Source organism: Pleurodeles waltl, chromosome 2_2 (assembly GCF_031143425.1).
Source record: "Pleurodeles waltl isolate 20211129_DDA chromosome 2_2, aPleWal1.hap1.20221129, whole genome shotgun sequence".
NCBI classification, from domain to species: Eukaryota; Metazoa; Chordata; class Amphibia; order Caudata; family Salamandridae; genus Pleurodeles; species Pleurodeles waltl.
In genome coordinates, this window is record NC_090439.1 from 565,628,297 (window position 1) to 565,648,631 (window position 20,335).

At 40.5% G+C, this 20,335-nt stretch overlaps 1 protein-coding gene across 1 annotated transcript in view; it reads right to left on the reverse strand.

The window, feature by feature from the left end:
- Positions 1 to 3,966: 3,966 nt before the first annotated feature.
- Positions 3,967 to 20,335, reverse strand: part of DSC2 (desmocollin 2) — a 114,959-nt gene continuing 98,590 nt past the window's right edge. The window contains exons 15-16 of the mRNA XM_069220068.1: positions 7,536 to 7,829; positions 3,967 to 5,841 (exon numbers count right to left, since the gene is read on the reverse strand). Coding sequence (XP_069076169.1) covers positions 5,641 to 5,841; positions 7,536 to 7,829 — 495 coding nt within the window. The 3' untranslated portion in view covers positions 3,967 to 5,640. The remainder of the gene's footprint in view (positions 5,842 to 7,535; positions 7,830 to 20,335) is intronic.

The following is a 20,335-nucleotide window of genomic DNA, read 5'->3' on the forward strand; positions in this document are numbered from 1 at the left end:
GTATGCAACACTGCCCAGGTCTCATTGATGTATCCTGTTGTGAGGAGACTTCCTTTAAAATAAGTTTGGTTTCTTGTGTTCCGGAACAACAGTGGTAAAAAAATGTGCAGTCTTTCACAATATGATTTCCCAGTTATTTTTACTAATCGCCCTTGCCTGATAGGCTTTGGCAAACATAATTAGAGGTCTATACTTGCAGAATTCTTTTTCTCCGAAAGGTTAAGTGAGTGAACGTGAGCAGCTTACAAAGATTCCTGGTGATGATAACCAGCAATGACATTGGGGGTGATGTAGGAGTGCAGTGATGGGAATTCAATAAAAATAGAGCAATATGTCTACCCAACCCTCCTGTTGTCCCACCATCATATTCAGAGGAGAGCAGATGGCAGATGTCCCAATGGCACAGCCTCCATCAGTATCCAGGCCTCCAGGGAGAGCTGTCCACCACATTATCTATACTCAACAAAATAATTAATATTAAAAACAAATAAAGTTACTTACTTGTGTAGGAATGTTGAAATGTAGGTTATGTCTCCCCAACATAATGAGAAGGGACTCACATCATGTTAAGGAGACAGACTATATGCTTACTAGCAAAGTACCTCCATTTTGCGGGTTACAGATCCCAGATGTGTGTATGGTAATGGAAATCGCAACCTCTAACCAGGTCTGTGGACAGCCCGAATGACCACATAAGCTTGTGCATCTGGCTGAGTCCCCACAAAAAACACACGTTAGGAAGGCCCAAAGTTATTATTGGTAACCCATGCTACCAATGAATATGAACTACGTCTGTCACAGATAAGCGGAGCAACACCTACAATGTCACAATTTCAACATCAGTTGCCATCAGTTTCAACATGATCATGCAACACTCACCAAACCAGTGCACAGCTTGTACCTTGTTAATCTTCTGTTTTGACATGTGTATTTTTGCATTTGTGGTTTGAGAGGAGTTGAGATCTTGCAATGCCTGCAAATGCAGTTAGATTCTCCCAATCTTCTGTGGGAGGCATTTGAGCAGTCATGACTGTAAGGCCATATTGTTAGACCTCAGAGGAAACTCATTACAATGTGTGCAGTTCTGAAAAATGATTTAAACTATCCATTGTGATACATTGGACATATAGAGGTTATAGGAGGTAACTTAGTAGCAAAGCTTGAGCTCTCACCCAGCAATTGTAGCCATGCTTCATCACTGAGCAGTGCTCTTTGCCAAGCTGGTGCTGCAATGTCCGACAGGCCCCTCAAGGGGTCTCTGTGCAGACACTCTTTTTTTCACAAGTAGCCTCAGAGTCCAGTTTGGCAGACTCAATAGATGTGTAAGGTAGATTGGGTAGGTGAATGAAGAAAAACAGAAGTTAGAATTAACAGAATAACCCCTTTTGATTTTTTAATTGTGGAGGTCCTTGTCAAGATTACAAACAGAAGTGACATTGTGGGGGTCTTTGTCAAGATTAAAACATCAGTGACATCATGGAAAGTAATGTCCCATGAGGTCAAAATCTGATCAACATGTTTTTTGCCTTGTAGTGTCCCTCACTTAACTGGTGGATATTCGTCAGAACTGCTTTTGCTTATCCTACATGAGAATCTCTGACTAAATTGTGAAGAGTACCCAGTTTGATAAATCCATGCCTAGTGTGATACTGTTATAAACCCTGTACCATATCAGTTTCAAGTTACCCAAATCAGGGAACACAAGTTTCTGCTGCAAAATGACCCAAATATCAATTTAGAGCCAGGCCCGTGGGTCTTAATGGAGGAAGAATTTAAATATGAAGTACTTGCTTTCTGCAAAGATCCGGCCTTTTGCCTACCCGCCTTCACTGTCCATTCATTGCTCTGCATTGTGTTACATTTGATTTTATCTACCAAACCTAAATACTTTGTATTTGGTCTGCGTTAAAAAAGTCATGCAAATTTAATACAAAGTATTTGTAAATCTGTAACCAAATTTATACTTCCATCAGAAGTTTGGGTCTCGGGATATATAAAGGGCCCGTGGAGGGATGTAAGGAGACAGCCTTCTGTAATGACTTAGCCATCAAGACAGCATCCCTCCCAAACACATTTTCAGTGTCTCGTATTAAAATTTTAACATGTATTTTTTTACCTGGACTGGTATGTGGCAAATCTTTTTAATCTTATTTTTAAATTTTGGGGGATTTTTTAAAATTTGTTTTGTGAAATGTTATGGAATTAAATACATGCTATCTGCACTTGAGCTTTGGAATTGCTTCGGTAAACGTGCATTTGAAGCACCTGTAAATATTATTTGCTGTTAGATTACAATATATATGGAAAAATATTCTTCAAAGATTTTTTCTGTGGCTGACTCATTAGAATGATTTTGCACTCATCAGACAAGAGTATAGATACACAGTATATATTGTTCATATAGGTACGTGGTACACTTTCCCTCTCTATATTATTTGCACTTCTTTTTCAACATGTCTGGTGTTTGCTTGTTGAAATCCTCTTTCCTTTCTTCTGTCGATAATGGGCTGTTTTGTCTGCTCAATGGCACACTGTGGTTCATTGGTGTTTATTGCTCTGTACATATAGGCAATGCTTAATGTCTGCCTTTGGTTGCAAGTGATGAGAACCTCTCATTCATGTTTGTAGTTGAGACTCATTTATCTTCATTCCACAGCAACAGAAAAGTAGAAAAGGGAGAAAGAAAGAAGAAAATAAATATTTGAAAAGAATGAAACTGAAAGAACATATAGATAAAAAAGAACTCCCAAGAGTAAGATAAAGATATATAGACTAAGCAGTCTTGGTATTGGTCTTTGACAACCATTGACTCTGCAGTGATAGTGGTGAGCTCTCAAAAAATATTTGGACATCTGAGCTTAGTTTTTTTTCTTCTTTTTTTCACAAAGCAAGCACTGCTGAATGGACAAAAAGACTGTTTAAGTCATTGGTTGAGCTTGATGAAGTGAAAATAGACTAGGTACAACAAAGGAAATTTAACTGAAAGACACTAGGAAGCCCGATTGCCTCACAGATAGTTCACAATTGATATAATCCATTATCTTTCTTAGCATTAGCTTCATAACCATCACTGTAAAATACAGATACAAAGCTTGGTGTACCACGAGTCATGTGCCTACATGTATGATGAACTGCAGAGTAAAAGAGCAATCATCAAGATGGTGAAGAAGTAGCTGAATTCTCTGAGGGATCAAGAGACTGATATTTCTTTGATGTGGAAAAGGAAACCTCAAATGCTGATGGGTACCACTGGCACAGTGACTTTTGATTGGTAGTACATCAAGCTTCGTAAAATTATATATCTTTATTGCAGCCACAATTTCATAGAGCCCTATCATACAAAGTGATCAAAGCTAGTGACAGATATTCAAGGCTAACTGTACATTCCATTTGGCACACACTTTTCACATTCTGAATTCATATTGCTGAAGTGTGTTGAAATGTATGAATTTTTTCAACCTAGGCCTGTCTTTTCCTTTTTTGGAAAAAGAACATACATGTAGGTAGGGAGTCTAACTAAAGAGTTTGCATTCTTTCATTCGTTCAAGGAACTAAAACAAGACCTCTAGGTTTTCTTTGGTCTGATGTTTCTTTGAATGCAAAGGTAAAAGTTGTTTGTTCATACAATTTCTTATTTTATGCTTCTCGTAGGCACTCCTACCTGTGGCAGACACTATACGAGGCTTAGTAACTGTTTCAACTGAAACACTACAAAATGTAGACTCTTGAACCTACACCTGGAAAATTAGCTACTAGAACATATTTTCTCCACACAACTTGAAAAAGTATCCCTTACAACTTACGAACATCAAAGGCAGGTGTACCTTGGCAATATGTATCATTACACAGTGGCAAATAAAGGAGTTACAAAATTTCCAGAAAGCCATGTCAATGACAGCGTAAGAAAGAAGATAAACTACTGACAACTGTAAAAATGGTGAATAATAAGTCAGTAAGCGAAGAAAGTAATGGTATTGACATTTTTAATTGTCTTCTTAGTAATCCTAATTTATAAAAAATAAGTCTTTTGGGGCACTTGAAAATAGAGTTTACATACAAACCAGTGATTTACAAATTAAATAAAAATGCATTTAACATGGTTGCTGCTAGCTATAGAAAATGCATTTACTGACATTCATTTACTGAAAACTTTTCTAGCCATTATTGTACATGAACTAGACATTATGGAGCTCCCTCTAAAGCTTGTGTCTTTCAGTGTAAAAACTTAAGCTTGGAGAAGAATGCAAATGTTTGGAAAAGTAACTTTACCTCAATAAAATGATCATAAAAATATATACATACCTCATTGTAAAGTGTAAGGGTAATGCTGTACAAAAATATGCCATCAAACATTACAATAACTGTACAATTTAAAAAATATGGCAATTATACATTAAGGCAGACTTGAAACTAAGTTTCGCTTTTTCTAAGAGACGTTAAAAGGTAGAAGACATCCACATTGGACGATTTTCCAATCATTAAAATAAGTCCCTCATTTAATGAGGCACATGCCATCAAAACTTAAACTTGGACATCTATACTTCCAAAGCAAGCAAAGTACTGTACATCCCTTACCTGAAACAACTACATGGTTGGAAAATTGTTTACTGCTATTTACTGATTAGTTGAAACATACAACAGTTTTTTGTAATTTGTGAGGTGATGTGAGCCTTTTTTCCTCTACAGCTAATTTTATTTTCTTTAACTGAATTTGTATGCCAATCTCACCTCCAACGCCAAGTTGTGAGATGAGAGATTAGTGTGGCAAATGACAATGAAATCAAGAGAAATCAAATACCATTATGTTTTATTACAAAATTAAAGAAGAAAAGCTATGCAGGCTTTAAGTTGCATGGCAGCTAACAAAGTGCAGCAGGTAACTTGATGAATAGCACAAACATTTTTGAATATATATAAACAGTGAAATCACAGGTGTATTGTGATCCATTTAAAAACCTTTGTATATTATTTTTGCTCCTTCAATTAAAAATGTGGTGCCAAACATCAAAGCTCAAAGGAACTTAAATGCAGAGGTACACAGAATGAAAGCCCATATGATCTACTGCACAGCATATGTATGTTTTTAAAAGAGATGAGAGAAAGAAAAACTTTTTAATGCAGTTACAAATATGATCATAACATTATACAACCCTCTTCAGTGCATGAGTTTTTAACTATTTCTAGATTGTCTCAAAAGTAGAAAAATATTATGCTGTACAACTCCAATTTATACAATTGTCTGGCATGGCTGATGTGTTTCTAATACTATAAGTTGCTGGTACATTTTGTACTGTGCTACTCTGTAGGAATTTTGTAGAGGCACCTTAATAGCTTTTCTCAAAGTCCCTACTCCGGCATTTTACTTTTTAGAGTCATAATCCTCTGATTTCCAATCAATCGATCAAGTCTAAAAACTAAATTGAATAGTTACCCTTTCTTTCAGGTAACATTTGTTAACAATTTACATTATAGTGATGATGCAGGGAACAGCACATCAGATGTGCACCAAAGAGTCGCAAAAGAAAGTCCTGGTTATCATAATTTCATCAGATGACCACTCAATAGTGTTTAAACATCTGGTGGCTGATCTTTAAAGATACGCAGAGGACAAATTCCTTTTAAAAGATCCAGAAGGTGTCCTTATTTCTTTGTGCAAATATCTGCTAATGTCCTGAATTTTGGTTCCAGAGTTTTTGAAAACTCGATCCTCTCCTCTTCTCCTTGAATGTCACTGCAGCAGCCTACTGAACCAGCAGCAGATCCTCTTCCTTCATAATTGTAAGGCAGAACATAATCATCAGTACGTTGATGTTCTTCTTCCTGACCACAAAGGTACACCTTCTGTTCAGACAAAAAAAGGGATATCACTTAACACACTGAACAATTTTATAAACGTGTTTCATTTACCTAGGCAACTTTCTGTACTGCAACTCCTACATTGTTTCTTTCTAAAAACTAAAGCACAATTAGCTGATGAATGTTTACCATATATTTAGTTTTATGGTTGAACCTTGGTGGCTGGATTTCTAGTTACATGTTTACATCATTTAAGGGGCAAAGCATAGACTTGCTTTAAAAACTGAATGAAGCATGTAGCTAATCCTCTAAATAATACTTAAAAAACTTTAGAATATAAAAGTCAACAAAAATACACAAATTACAGCCTTTATTGTGAATACCTTTGATTGATACACTAACAGGGGTAGAAAAGTGTTGACAGGCCAATCAGTGTTCAACTTTGAAGGAATACTTTTCACACAACTTGGATTTATGTTTGGCTGAGAGGCACCATGAGAAGATGCCCATCACCAACATCTACATCTAACATGGGCAGCACAACCTGAAATATTTCGTCTTTTTGGTGGCATTCCTCCATACTGCCAATGTGTGTTTTTTGCAGAATTAGAACATTCGGTGATAAAACAAATCAGAAAGAGTGATGCTGCAGATCTGGGTGTTGGGTGTGGAAAAGGAGAACTGACATGAGAGAGAGAGGTTGAGTAGGGGCTTTAGATGGCTCGAAGTCATTATGTCTTAAAGTGGGACGGAGCTGCAATGGAAGTTGATGGCATTATCTGTCGGCACGCAGGAGCTAATAAAAAAGTTTCTGAAGCTCTCTGGGACCAGATGAGTCACAAACTAAGTTGTCTGCAGTTAGAATTATCAATCAGAACATAAATGACCAGAACAGACTTTAAAAAATATCTGAATTACATTTTGTGTCATTAGAAAAACAGACAAATGATGAGAGAGAAGAAAAAATAGAAATGTGTGTTTGATGGCTGCCTGAGTGACTTTATAAGTAAAACAGTGCTGTGTTAATGACCTTTTAAACTGAGTTCTGACAAAAAAGCATTGGTAATCTGCTAGCAGAAAAATAATTGCAATCCTGAATCATGCGGGGCACAGAGTACTGTGTGTTTAAATACAATTCATGTGGAACTTCATGTTGTTAAAACCTACAATGATCTTGCCTCTGCCAATCAAATGAATACCAAAAGGTCTTCTGAACGTGGTCATCCCTGGGATGGTTTATTTCCTCAGCACACAAAAACAAAGTAAGAAGAGCTACAGATGTCTTCTCTCCCTTTGTCAGAGTGCAACTGTGTTGCCCCAGCTGCACGTAATGCTGTGTCCCCATTTTCTTCATTTTAATTCTGGCTTGCAAAGTTATGTGAAGGCATCACACCATCATTCTTCAGGCCTACTATACACACAAAGTTTGAAGCTTTGTTAAGAGGGGTTTGACGTACTTTAATTATTCAGGGACTACAGAATGGTGTTTATTCATATAGTCAACATATATGTGCTAACAAATCTTTATTAGCATTAAAACAGGATTGGATTGTGCCTGTCACCTTTAGTTGAAGGATGGGTGGTTGCGATGTAAACCAGTTTGAGCAAGAGTGATTTTCATTATTCCTGTGATTTGCTCAGTGGCAGATCTGAATGCATATGTTAATAGTAGGCCCTCCTACAATTTAATTCACAGAGGCACAAGAAACAAAATCAAACAAATAGAGAAAACTGCTTACCTCCCCTAGATGAGCGTGCATGAAATTCTGCCATTCTGCATATGAATATTTCCCTGGGTCCAACAAGTAGTGTCCTCCTCGAACTGAACCCGTTGACTGGTGTCCACTTCGAAGTGTTTCCATTGGTTGATGCACTGTTCGAATGATGTCCATATTTTGCTTCCCGTTCATAATTAATCCTGTTGTTTGCTGTCCTCCTGTTTTTACCCCATGTCCAAAAGTACCAGAACCGGATGGTGCTTGTCCACTTACGTTAGCATTTGTGATATGGATGGGAACTTTAAAATTTGCATCCTACAAAATAAAATTGAATCTTGGTTATTCATTTAACGATAGTTAAGAAGTCGCTACTGTGAGCAATATATAATTTGAAAACAATGTCTGATTTGCAAAGAATTTGAAGATTTAAAGTCTGAGGTTTACAGTTAAATGTAGGTGAAAAATTTGGAATTTCAATAATTGTCATAGTCTTCCAAGAGTGAAAAGCTGTGGCAATTGCATGTTCCAAGGAGTACTGCTGGAGATATTTTGTAATTCCTGTTTGCAGCAATGCAATAGCATTTCACCTGTGTAATTGTACATAGTGTACAAGAATGGATGCGAAAATATCTGCCATGAGTGCATTGGACTTTGTAAGTTTTTATTCTTGATAAGAAGGAACTCTTTCCCTATGACAACACCGAATTCAGAAGTATTCCCTTGCATGTCTCACCTAGGATACAGACTTGCTTTAACTTTCTGACAGGAGTAAATCTTCCACTACATGAAGGCAGGTAAACGGTACAGAAAAAATTGGTGAACTCTCAAACACCTCAAGATATTTGTGTGTGCATACATTCAGGACTGGGAAAGACCAAACACTGCCCACAAGAGCAGATTCGCTACGATGCTATACTACACAACATAGGACTATATAACATGTTAGTAAACAAGTTTGGGGCAGATACAAGAAAGAAGTGCCTTTTGGGACACAAAATGCCTGCTGGATCAGCCCATTGGCTCGTACCCTGTCCTGCACTACCGAGACCACTACAATACTGTAGTTGAGAAAAAAGGAGTACCCAGCTGAGCCCCCTGCTGCTAAAAAAAAAACCACCCATCTGCTGCACGCTGAATGGACTTTGTTGTGAATAGACCTCAGGCTAAGCAGCTACAGGGATTAGGGAAGACTTCAGGCACATCAAGACTCCATTAGGTAGAGCTTATGGGCTTGTCCCCTGCTCTGTGCCTTTGAGACTACTCAAGCAGTGAAATTTAGGAGGGCTGGAGTGTAAAGCTATGTGACGTGGATACAAAACATAAATTGGCACTTATAAATCATGTTATTTCTTCATTTATTTTGAACGTAAATGTGCAAATGGTTTTCCAACTGTAACAAAGTGTAGTACAATATGTTTGCAATAAAGTGAACTAAGTTTAACTATTTGAATATTGAAACAGCAATACATGACTTCAATGATAATTTAGTAACTGAAAACATTTATTATCTATGAAAACGATGTTAGTGAAGTCCAAACCACATCTCTAGGTAAAGGCAGGAAGAGTTCCACTTATAGTATTTGTAAGGAAATGCCTCCTTGGCATGGTTACCCCCTGACTTTTTGCCTTTGCTGATGCTAAGTTTTGATTTGAAAGTGTGCTGAGGCCTGCTAACCAGGCCCCAGCACCAGTGGTCTTTCCCTAACCTGTACTTTTGTTTCCACAATTGGCACACCCTGGCATCCAGGTAAGTCCCTTGTAACTGGTACCCCTGGTACCAAGGGCCCTTTTGCCAGGGAAGGTCTCTAAGGGATGCAGCATGTCTTATGCCACCCTGGGGACCCCTCACTCAGCACAGACACACTGCTTGCCAGCTTGTGTGTGCTGGTGAGGACAAAACGAGTAAGTCGACATGGCACTCCCCTCAGGGTGCCATGCCAACCTCACACTGCCTATGCAGTATAGATAAGTCACCCCTCTAGCAGGCCTTACAGCCCTAAGGCTGGGTGCACTATACCCTAGGTGAGGGCACCAGTGCATGAGCACTGTGCCCCTACAGTGTCTAAGCAAAACCTTAGACATTGTAAGTGCAGGGTAGCCATAAGAGTATATGGTCTGGGAGTCTGTCATGCACGAACTCCACAGCACCATAATGGCTACACTGAAAACTGGGAAGTTTGGTATCAAACTTCTCAGCACAATAAATGCACACTGATGCCAGTGTACATTTTATTGTAACATACACCCCAGAGGGCACCTTAGAGGTGCGCCCTTAAACCTTAACCAACTACCCGTGTAGGCTGACTGGTTTTAGCAGCCTGCCACACTCGAGACATGTTGCTGGCCACATGGGGAAGTGCCTTTGCCACTCTTTGGCTAGTAACAAAGCCTGTACTGGGTGGAGATGCTTATCACCTCCCCCTTGCAGGAACTGTAACACCTGGCGGTGAGCCTCAAAGGCTCACCCCCTTTGTTACAGCACCCCAGGGCATTCCAGCTAGTGGAGTTGCCCGCCCCCTCCGGCCACGGCCCCACTTTTGGCAGCAAGGCCGGAGGAGATAATGAGAAAAACAAGGAGGAGTCACTGGCCAGTCAGGACAGCCCCTAAGGCAACCTGAGCTGAGGTGACTCTGACTTTTAGAAATCCTCCATCTTGCAGATGGAGGATTCCCCCAATAGGGATAGGAATGTGACCCCCTCTTCTTGGGAGGAGGCACAAAGAGGGTGTAGCCACCCTCAGGGCTAGTAGCCATTGGCTACTGCCCTCCCTGACCTAAACACACCCCTAAATTCTGTATTTAGGGGCTCCCCAGAACCTAGGAACTCAGATTCCTGCAACCTAAGACGAAAAGGACTGCTAAGCTGAAAAACCCTGCAGAGAAGACGGAGACACCAACTGCTTTGGCCCCAGCTCTACCGGCCTGTCTCCCCACTTCTAAAAGACACTGCTCCAGCGATGCTTTCCCCTGGGACCAGCGACCTCTGAAACCTCAGAGGACTGCCCTGCTCTAGAAGGACCAAGAAACTCCAGAGGACAGCGGCTCTGTTCACCCAAGACTGCAACTTTGTTTCAAAGGAGCAACTTTAAAATAACTGCGTTTCCCGCCGGAAGCGTGAGACTTGCTACTCTGCACCCGACACCCCCGGCTCGACTTGTGGAGAAACAACACTTCGTGGAGGACTCCCCGGCGACTACGAGACTGTGAGTAGCCAGAGTTGCCTCCCTCTGAGCCCCCACAGCGACGCCTGCAGAGGGATCCCGAGGCTCCCCCTGACCGCGACTGCCTGCTTCCCAGATCCCGACGCCTGGTAAAGACTCTGCACCCGCAGCCCCCAGGACCTGAAAGATCGGAACTCCAGTGCAGGAGTGACCCCCAGGAGACCCTCTCCCTTGCCCAGGTGGTGGCTACCCCGAGGAGCCCCCCCCCTTGCCTACCTGCATCGCTGAAGAGACCCCTTGGTCTCCCATTGATTTCCATTGGAAACCCGACGTGTGTTTGCACACTGCACCCGGCCGCCCCCGTGCTGCTGAGGGTGTACTTTCTGTGCTAACTTGTGTCCCCCTCGGTGCCCTACAAAACCCCCCTGGTCTGCCCTCCGAAGACGCGGGTACTTACCTGCTGGCAGACTGGAACCGGGGCACCCTCTTCTCCATTGAAGCCTATGCGTTTTGGGCACCACTTTAAACTCTGCACCTGTCTGGCCCTGAGCTGCTGGTGTGGTAACTTTGGGGTTGCTCTGAACCCCCAACGGTGGGCTACCTTGGACCCAAACTTGAACCCCGTAGGTGGTTTACTTACCTGCAAGAACTAACAAACTCTTACTCCCCCTAGGAACTGTTGAAAATTGCACTAGTTTTAAAATAGCTATATGTGATTTATGTGAAGACTGTATATGCTATTTTGATTATTCAAAGTTCCCAAAGTACCTACCTGCAATACCTTTCACCTAAAGTATTACATGTAAAATTTGAACCTGTGGTTCTTAAAATAAACTAAGAAAATATATTTTTCTATACAAAAACCTATTGGCCTGGAATTGTCTTTGAGTGTGTGTTCCCCATTTATTGCCTGTGTGTGTACAACAAATGCTTAACACTACTCCTTTGATAAGCCTACTGCTTGACCACACTACCACAAAATAGAGCATTAGTATTATCTCTTTTTGCCACTATCTTACCTCTAAGGGGAACCCTTGGACTCTGTGCATACTATTCATTACTTTGAAATAGTGCATACAGAGCCAACTTCCTACAGTATTCAAAAAGAGTAGACATTGTTGAAGTGTGAAGGTAATTATTAAGGACGCCAAGAGCGAACAGTTGAAAAAGCAACACTCTTACACTGGAATAATTTTATTGAGATTCAGGATGCAACCAGGTATATATCATGGTAAGGAATGTCAATAGAAGCACATGAGCACGTTCAGTTCGAGCTAGAAACAAACAATGCAGTTTTTGCTTTGTATCAATCCCTATGCAAGGTGGACTGGTAATACTCAGTTACACGTGGTCTACTGTAAATTGAGTCCAAGGCAGTCCGAAGGTTTTATAATCAAACAACGAAATGTTGTGTAGCTTTCAACTGCGCTGACAAAATAAAATATGAGTGCACCTTTCCTAAACATATATCAATTTGATTAGGCATTGGAGCACTACGATTCCAAATGTGGACAACCCAAATTCAAAGTTTGACACCTGAATCCCAATGTTTGATAATGCCTTTAAATTAGGGCTTCCTAATGAGTTTATAAGAAAGTCGCCAAGTAATGAAGAGGACATGGGGACACCTATACATGTGTGTATTAGCTTAACATACTTAAAATCGAAATTTGTATGTGTGGCTACATCTATAGTTATATACCAATATATAGATATTAGTGAGTGTATATATATATATACAAAATATAAGCATTGTAAGAAAACAACACTGCTTTGCAATGAAAGGTATTTGGACAAGTTGATGGGTCTGGTAAGGTGCAATGTGTTCTTTTTCTGTGCTGCCTCCTGGTACATGGGCTGTCTAATCTCTCTGTGCTCCTAGTATGGCCTGCCTTTACATGTCTAAATTTGAGAAGCAGTTCATTTTTGACTAAGGCAATCCTTTTTCAAGGAATATCAGAATATGGAGGTGCTATATTGATGACATCTTGATTGTTTGGAATGGTGATGTGCAGAAAGCACCACGGTTCATTGCTTGGGTTATTGGCCTGAACACGTTCTTGAAATTCACTGCCTCTGTTTCTGATCAGGACATTTATTTTTTGGACCTTTTGATTACCATCACTTGAGGTAAATTAACTACCAATAATTTTCCTAAGAAAATAGACCGCAATAGTTTACTTCTGTTCGACAGCCACAATCCCATATGGGCAATTTCTTAGACTAAGATGCAATTGCAGAGGTGTCATCATTTGAGGATCAGGCTGATGAGGTGACTCAGAAGCTCATAGATCATCACTCCCAAGAAAGGTAGTGAATACGGAGAGGGAGAGAGCCTGCAATAACCACACAGAGGCCCTTTTGGCTGCTTGTGAGAAGCCTTACGATAACCGACTGACGTGTTACCACCTTCACACCTCTGCCCAATGAAGTTAAGGAAATCATCAATAAATTATGGACTATTTTCAGCAGTGGGGGCGATAATGTTTCAAAACCCCTGTTCACCTTTAAGAGGACAAGGAACATTAAAGATATAGTGGTACATACCCGTCCCAGGCTAAGAACATTGGGACCAGACACTAAACAGATGAGACTGTGACCCCTCCCTCCTGTGCAGGGTCACTACCCTTATGGGTGTTGTAATGTCTGCCCCCTCACAAGGAGACAAGACTATGTAGACTTGGGACAGGCAGGGACATGGCACCTAAAGGGACCCACTAATTGCACTACCTGCAACTGTATTTATTTGATCACATGCCCCTGTGGCCTACGTTATGTGGGTATGACCACAAGACCAAAGAAGATCCGCATCAATGAGCAGCACAGTAACATCAGATGCAGACGTGCCACAACCAAACTGAGCACACATTTCATAGAAAAAAATATACCCCTGATGATCTATAGTGGATTGTCCTTGAGCTGTATATCTGTTTAAGCACAACCATACAACATCTATTTCAGAGGGACCTGAGATGGGTGTTTAAACTTAACACACATATCACAGGTTTGAACGATGACATCCCATGGTCCAGTTTTTTAAAATTGACTTTGTACAGTAGTTGGATATCTATTTCTTCCAGGGGGTGATGCTCCAGCTAGAAATGCGATGAGATACCCTATCGGGCTTTTCTGTGTTTCCTTGGTCTTATTGGCTCTCTACTATAGATTGTCAGACTTAGGGTTAGAATGACCCCCTATGTCTTGTACCCTCATTTACTTAGTCAAGTTACTTCCACTGACACTGTTACCAACAAGCGCATTGGCTACATTAAGTTGCAGGTAATATTGACATTCCTACATTTAAAACATTACGGGATAATGATTATTTTCTAGACTCTCCCCATTGATCAACTACGTGTACAGCAGGGAGAAGGGTATTCATTAAAACTGATTTGAAGAGAGCTTTGTCATAGTCCAGATAGGGCGTATACTGTTGCCTTTCATATTTCTATGAATTTATTTTGGGACTATTGTCTGCCCTGAATGGTCAAATAGACTGAATTCATTTTAATTCTTCAGATGCCCAACACCTTAGTTTAGGTGCACATCAGTGACTATCTGTATCATCCCTGACTTTTCCCTGGGACCATTGAAAAGCAGTCTAGCCTACAAATGACATGGCCCAATCTGAAGACATCACGGTATAGGGCCCAATCATGTGACAGCACAAGACTTGGCCCAATCACGATGACAGCATGATACATGACATTACACGGGCCCAATCATGGGGCAGTATGAGTTTTGACTGGTATCCTCATATACTGTCAGGCTACCTTATCCGTTCACTTCCGGGTTCGCGCCCAACAGGTAGGTTTCTTGGCGTGGACATACCAGGCAATAAGTAGCTATGGACTTAGTCACGATTTTGATTTTTGTTTAACACTTTTGATTTTCGATATCAATTGGGCCACACTATTTGTAAAACCCAAATACCGAGAAGGGCTCAAGAAACATCAGTTATTAACTATGACAATACCTAGTGCGGTGTAACAAATGTTTGATATTGGCTGTTTAAGGACGATAAGTCCATACTCCACATGCTTCTAGAGTTTATTGCTCTGAGTTGGGAACTATAGTTTAATTACATATGGTATGGGACTGCCTATCTGTGTTCACGCTGAGGTACTTAGGCAACATTCACTTGCCGATTGACTGACAGACTTGGTAATTGAGTTAACCTAGGCAGGAGCTGTCATGTGCTTCAATATAGTGTTCCGCTTACAGAAGCATACTCGAAACCTTGGCAGGGGCTGTCAGTATGATACAGAGATAACTGTTAGTGGTACTGTGCCCCCTAGCTGTGTTTTTTAGTAGTGTTCCCTTTTAGGAGATATGGACACAGCATTGATGTTTGCCTTCTGTAACAGGGATATGATGTTGTGGGCTACATGAGTCAATACCAGCATGGAAGCGTGAGTGAACTTAAGTTATTGGCAGGGGACATCTCTCACTAGCTTTAGCAATGTTACCACTTTAAACAACTACATTCGATAGATACCCTGCATTTGTACTGATACTAGCAGCAACACCATGTGCCTGTAAAACCTCTGAGTAATATATGGAGAAGTGACAATTTTCAGGGAAATAAAGGGCTACATTTCTAAGCATATACTTACCAGGAGTGAATATGAGTATAGACAATGAGCTAACTCCACGAACACAAGATAATATATGGGTTTGGTTTATTTCAGATCCTTTTTATTGGTTTTCCATTGTTAATAATTAACCAACTTATACGGAAGATATTTTGCAGCAGTCCAATGGCTCGCGAAATTCCAAGGGGCCTTTTCTTTGTGCCTATATTCAATTTTAACCATATACACACCAGTCCTTCACTTCACAGAACTTCAGGTCTGAAAACATCCCTGGAGTCAGCATCAGCACCCCTTAACTAAAAGATCTTCGGCAAAGAGCCCCCGACAAAGGGCAGACCCAGTGATGAAGTATGCCACCTTTTGGTGGGTGAAAGCTTTTGCTTCTAACACGAATGCTTGGATGATCTGTTTTTTCTCCCCTAGTAGGGTCTGAGCAGGACTTAATTTTCTGTAACAGTGTACCATATAGTACTAGGCCACCTAATCTTCCACCTGCTGCCCTAGCGATGCCCGTCTAGTGTACAGTTTGTGGCAGGTCGAATCAGGCTGAAGTTTCAAAATGTGACATAAAATACCTCTGTTCAGACACTGAGAGGAGCTTAGAGACAGTGGACAGACAGGACTGCCCCTACAGAGATGATTCACACATGCTACAAATTAAAAAGTCTCACAGTGGAAATATATTTCACAATATTGTGTCCTCTATCTAGAAAACAGCGGTCCTCATTATGAGAAAAGTGTTTCCTCTTAGCAAACTAAAGCATGGCATAGGTTAGGGTTTCTGTATACTGAATAATGGAAATGGACAACATCATCTATGTGCCATTTAAATAATTTGATTTATCTTTTAAATAATGAATCTTTCTTAATTGTTCAATTTCACCATCTGATGAACCGGAAAATCACTTCATATATTTTTCACTCAGAAGGTACTCTCAGAGAAAAGCTTCTTTGCCTTCTATGAGAAGACAACAATGGTAGATTATTTTTGTCCAGTCCAGTCGCTCTTGCTGGGCACTTGGAAAAGGGATTTAGTGTAAATGATTTCACTGTTTTTGATCACCTTGCTGGTCACTCCTGTGACAAATTCTCTGCCCTACTTGGCCATAAACATGTTGGTAACTGTGGTGGTCACAGCAATAGCAGGCATCAATAATTCTGCCTAGAAAATCAATGAGATACTTGCAGAACTTAAATAGATTGCAGAAAGTCCCTACAGATCTGTTCAGGGTGAACTCATCCCACACAATCGACTTTGCCTGTTATCTGCAAATGTATTGCCACAGATGCCTGCTAGCAACCATAAGTTCATGTAGAACAGCTGGCCTCTTAGACACTTATGAAGACCACAGGCCTGAGACAAGTCTGTGAGATGTGGGGCAATCGATACTGACTAATCAGGAACCCAGCAGTTCTCATATATTTAGATATGGGACACTATATACTGACTAAACAGGAACCCGGCAATCCTCATATGTTTATACACAGGCACTCTACGCTGACTAAACAGGAACCCAGCAGTCTTTATAAGTTTAGATACTGGCACTCAGGGGCCATTTGTACTAACTAAACAGGAACCCAGCAGTCCTTTTACGTTTAGATATGGTGGTCACTCTAAACTGACTAAACAAGAACCCGGCAGTTCTTATACATTTAGATATGGGACACTATATACAGATTAAACAGAAGCCCGGCAGGCCTTATACATTTAGATCTGGGGCAATCTGTAAAAACTAAACAGAAACCCATCAGTCCTTATACATTTAGGTTTGGGGCACTCCATACTGACTAAACAGGAACCCTGCAGTGCTTATACATTTGGATATGAGGCACTAGCAACTACAAGTTCGTGTAGAGCAGCCAGCCTCTTAGACATTTATGCAGACCACAGGCCAGAGACAACTCTGTAAGATATGGGGCAATCTATACTGACTAATCAGGAACTCGGAATTCCTTATATATTTAGATATGGGACACTATATACTGACTAAACAGGAACCTGTCAGTCCTTATACGTTTAGATTTTGGGCACTCTATACTGACTAAACAGGAACCAGGCAGTCTATATACGTTAAGATTTGGGGCAATCTGTAGTAACTAAACAAGAAACCATCAGTCCTTATACGTTTAGATTTGGGGCACTCTATACAGACTACAAAGGAACCTGTCAGTGCTTAAACATTTACATATGAGGCACTATATACTGACTAAACAGGAACCCAGCAGTCCTTATATGTTTAGATTTGGGGCAATATGTACTAACTAAACAGAAACCCGGCAGTCCTTATATTGTGGGGCATGTTGGATACCACAGTCATTGGAAAGCAGTCACAGGAAGAGTAGAAATGGCAGTGGATTGAAGGAACCTTGTCAGGGTAGAACAATGCACTTTAAAAAAAGCGAGAACATTATTTTCAAATAAAGTGTCACTCAAATGATGTTCCACATGGTTGTGCTCTCTTCCTCAACCCATTTTATTATTTTTTATCTGCATGCAACCATTGAGTGGAAATTATAAGGACCATATGGATTTCTAGATTCTAAATTTTATTTAATAAACTGATTGTTTATTACAGAAATCAAACAACAAAGTGACTATTCACAAAGGTAAAAATGTCCAGTTTAAAAGTTCAAAAAAGAAACTTTAAAAAAAATGGGACATCTTGCATTTACTAAAGCTGATAAAACATGCCTATGGTCATGAGTACGTAGGTTATGCAAAGGACAGAGAGAATTCAAGCCACTACCCTAATATAATTTAGCCAAATTATAATCAAATGATAGCCCATCCATTCTCAGATTTACAACAAATTTACGCAGTATGTGATATGTAACAGAGAGTAAACAACGCTGCAACCACTTGTGTTTCACATTTATAAATATAAATGCCTTTTGAAACTTGCAGCTTCAGTAAATTATGTCTCCATCAAAGCTGGCATTCAGTGGTAGCCCTGCTATTAAAGGCTGAGAAAGAATGGGTCAATGAAAGAGTGATTCAAATACTACTTTCAAAACCCGTTTGTGTTCTGCAAATGAGACATTCTTAAGTAAGTTCTTCCTTATTGTCTATTCAAAGGTCATTCTTAATTGCTGTTTTGAAAGAGCCTGGTTTTGCAATCCCTTCTCAATATTGTGACACATGCTTTGTAGTCACTTGCAAGGAGTCCGAGCTCTGAAATGATAGACTGAATGGAATGACTTTTTCTTACATTCACCAAGGACTTTAAAATTCTTCCTCTAAATTGTTTTAAAAAAAGCATCATTTAGATACAGAACACATCCAATGCCAAACAGAAATAGCTGAATGAAACTTAGCTTTAAATACTCAATTTCAAAGTTTTTCCCCTAAAGCCTGATATAGGCAGAAAGAACAGATGGGGAGAAACCTTTAGCAAAAGGATGTTCAATGTGAAACATAACCTTCTTATTTTGTGATAAGATGTCTCCTAAATATGTACAGTGACATTAAAATTCCAGATGTTATCCAGCCATGTGCCAGCACAGCAGAATTTGGTTTTGCTTTGAAACTTACTTAGGACATAATCTTTAGGTAAAGGGAGCCAACATATACAAGAACAGTTATCTGAACAATAATTTTACTGCAAATGTTACGGTGACATTATCAATGATGTTATCAAAGATGTCATGAGTGCTGTAATTTGTGGGGTAATTAGCAGTGCATGGCAAGGGTGCAACTTATAGTTACCTTAGGGTACGAGTTATAGATACGTGAGGTAATTCTAACTATAACTGGTGAATTTCTATGGTTTTGTATGTTTAAAATGTGAGCCTAACTATAACATTGCTGTAGTCTTTGGTTTTCAATTGAATTTCTATGTTTTTTTTAATTCTATTTCCTAACTATAACGTCCCTGTAACCTTTGTTTTTTTCAGTGAATTTCTATGTTTTTTAATGTGTAGTTACTTTCATTGCTATACGTTAATCCAACCACTGCTGCGCACGGTCTTCAGCCGTGCGCGGCGTGGGTTGGCCAGAGGGCCTGGCCTAAGGCCCCCTATAAGCAGCCAACCTTGCACCGTACATGGCTTTCGCCCGTGCCCGGTGGAGGTTGCCTGCAAGACCTGGCCTGCTGCCAGACACTGTGACCAAACTCCCTAACCATCCAGCCCTATGCTGAGCACGGCCCTCTGGCCATGCACGGTGGAAGTTGGCCGCACGTTCCCTGGGTGTGAGAATAGGTGTGAGAGGGTGTATCTGGGGGTGAGAGTGGCTGTGTGACTGGGTGTGAGAGTGCGTAAATCAGCATTTTAGTGGGGACGTCAGTGAGTGCGTGGGTCTGTAAATGGGTACATGTGTGTGTCAGTGGGTCTGAGAGTGGGTGTGTCAGAGTGGGTCTGTGAGTGAGTTCGTAACTGCCTGGGTGTGTGCTTGAGAGTCTGACTTGGGCTGTGAGTGGGTGCACGAGGGTCTGAGTGGGTCTGTGAGTGGGTGCATGAGTGTCTGAGTGGGTCTGTGATTGGGTGCATAAAGGTCTGAGTGGGTGTGTGAGTGGAAGAAAGAGATTGAAGGAGAGAGCGTGAGAGAGAAAAAGTGTGAGAGAGTTATCTTGGCTTTGATGTATGATATACTTAGAATGAGATATTTCTGCACATTTTGAAAAGAAAAAATTATTTGTCATTTAAAAAGAGTAAGATCACCTTTGCAACCTTCACATTTGAGCTATTGAGGTGTGTGTATATATATATATATATATATATATATATATATATTGAAAATGTCACTTACCCAGTGTACATCTGTTCGTGGCATTAGTCGCTGCAGATTCACATGTTGTGCATAGTCCGCCGTCTGGTGTTGGGTCAGAGTGTTACAAGTTGTTTTTCTTCGAAGAAGTCTTTTCGAGTCACGAGACCGAGGGACTCCTCCTCCTTTGTTCCATTGCGCATGGGCGTCGACTCCATGTTAGATTGTTTTCCCCGCAGAGGGTGAGGTAGGAGTTGTGTATGTTAGTAATAGTGCCCATGCAATGGATTGAATAAGTATGTACCAAATAAGGTTTAAGTAATATATTTACAAATGTACAAATGTTGAAGATAACTTCCAA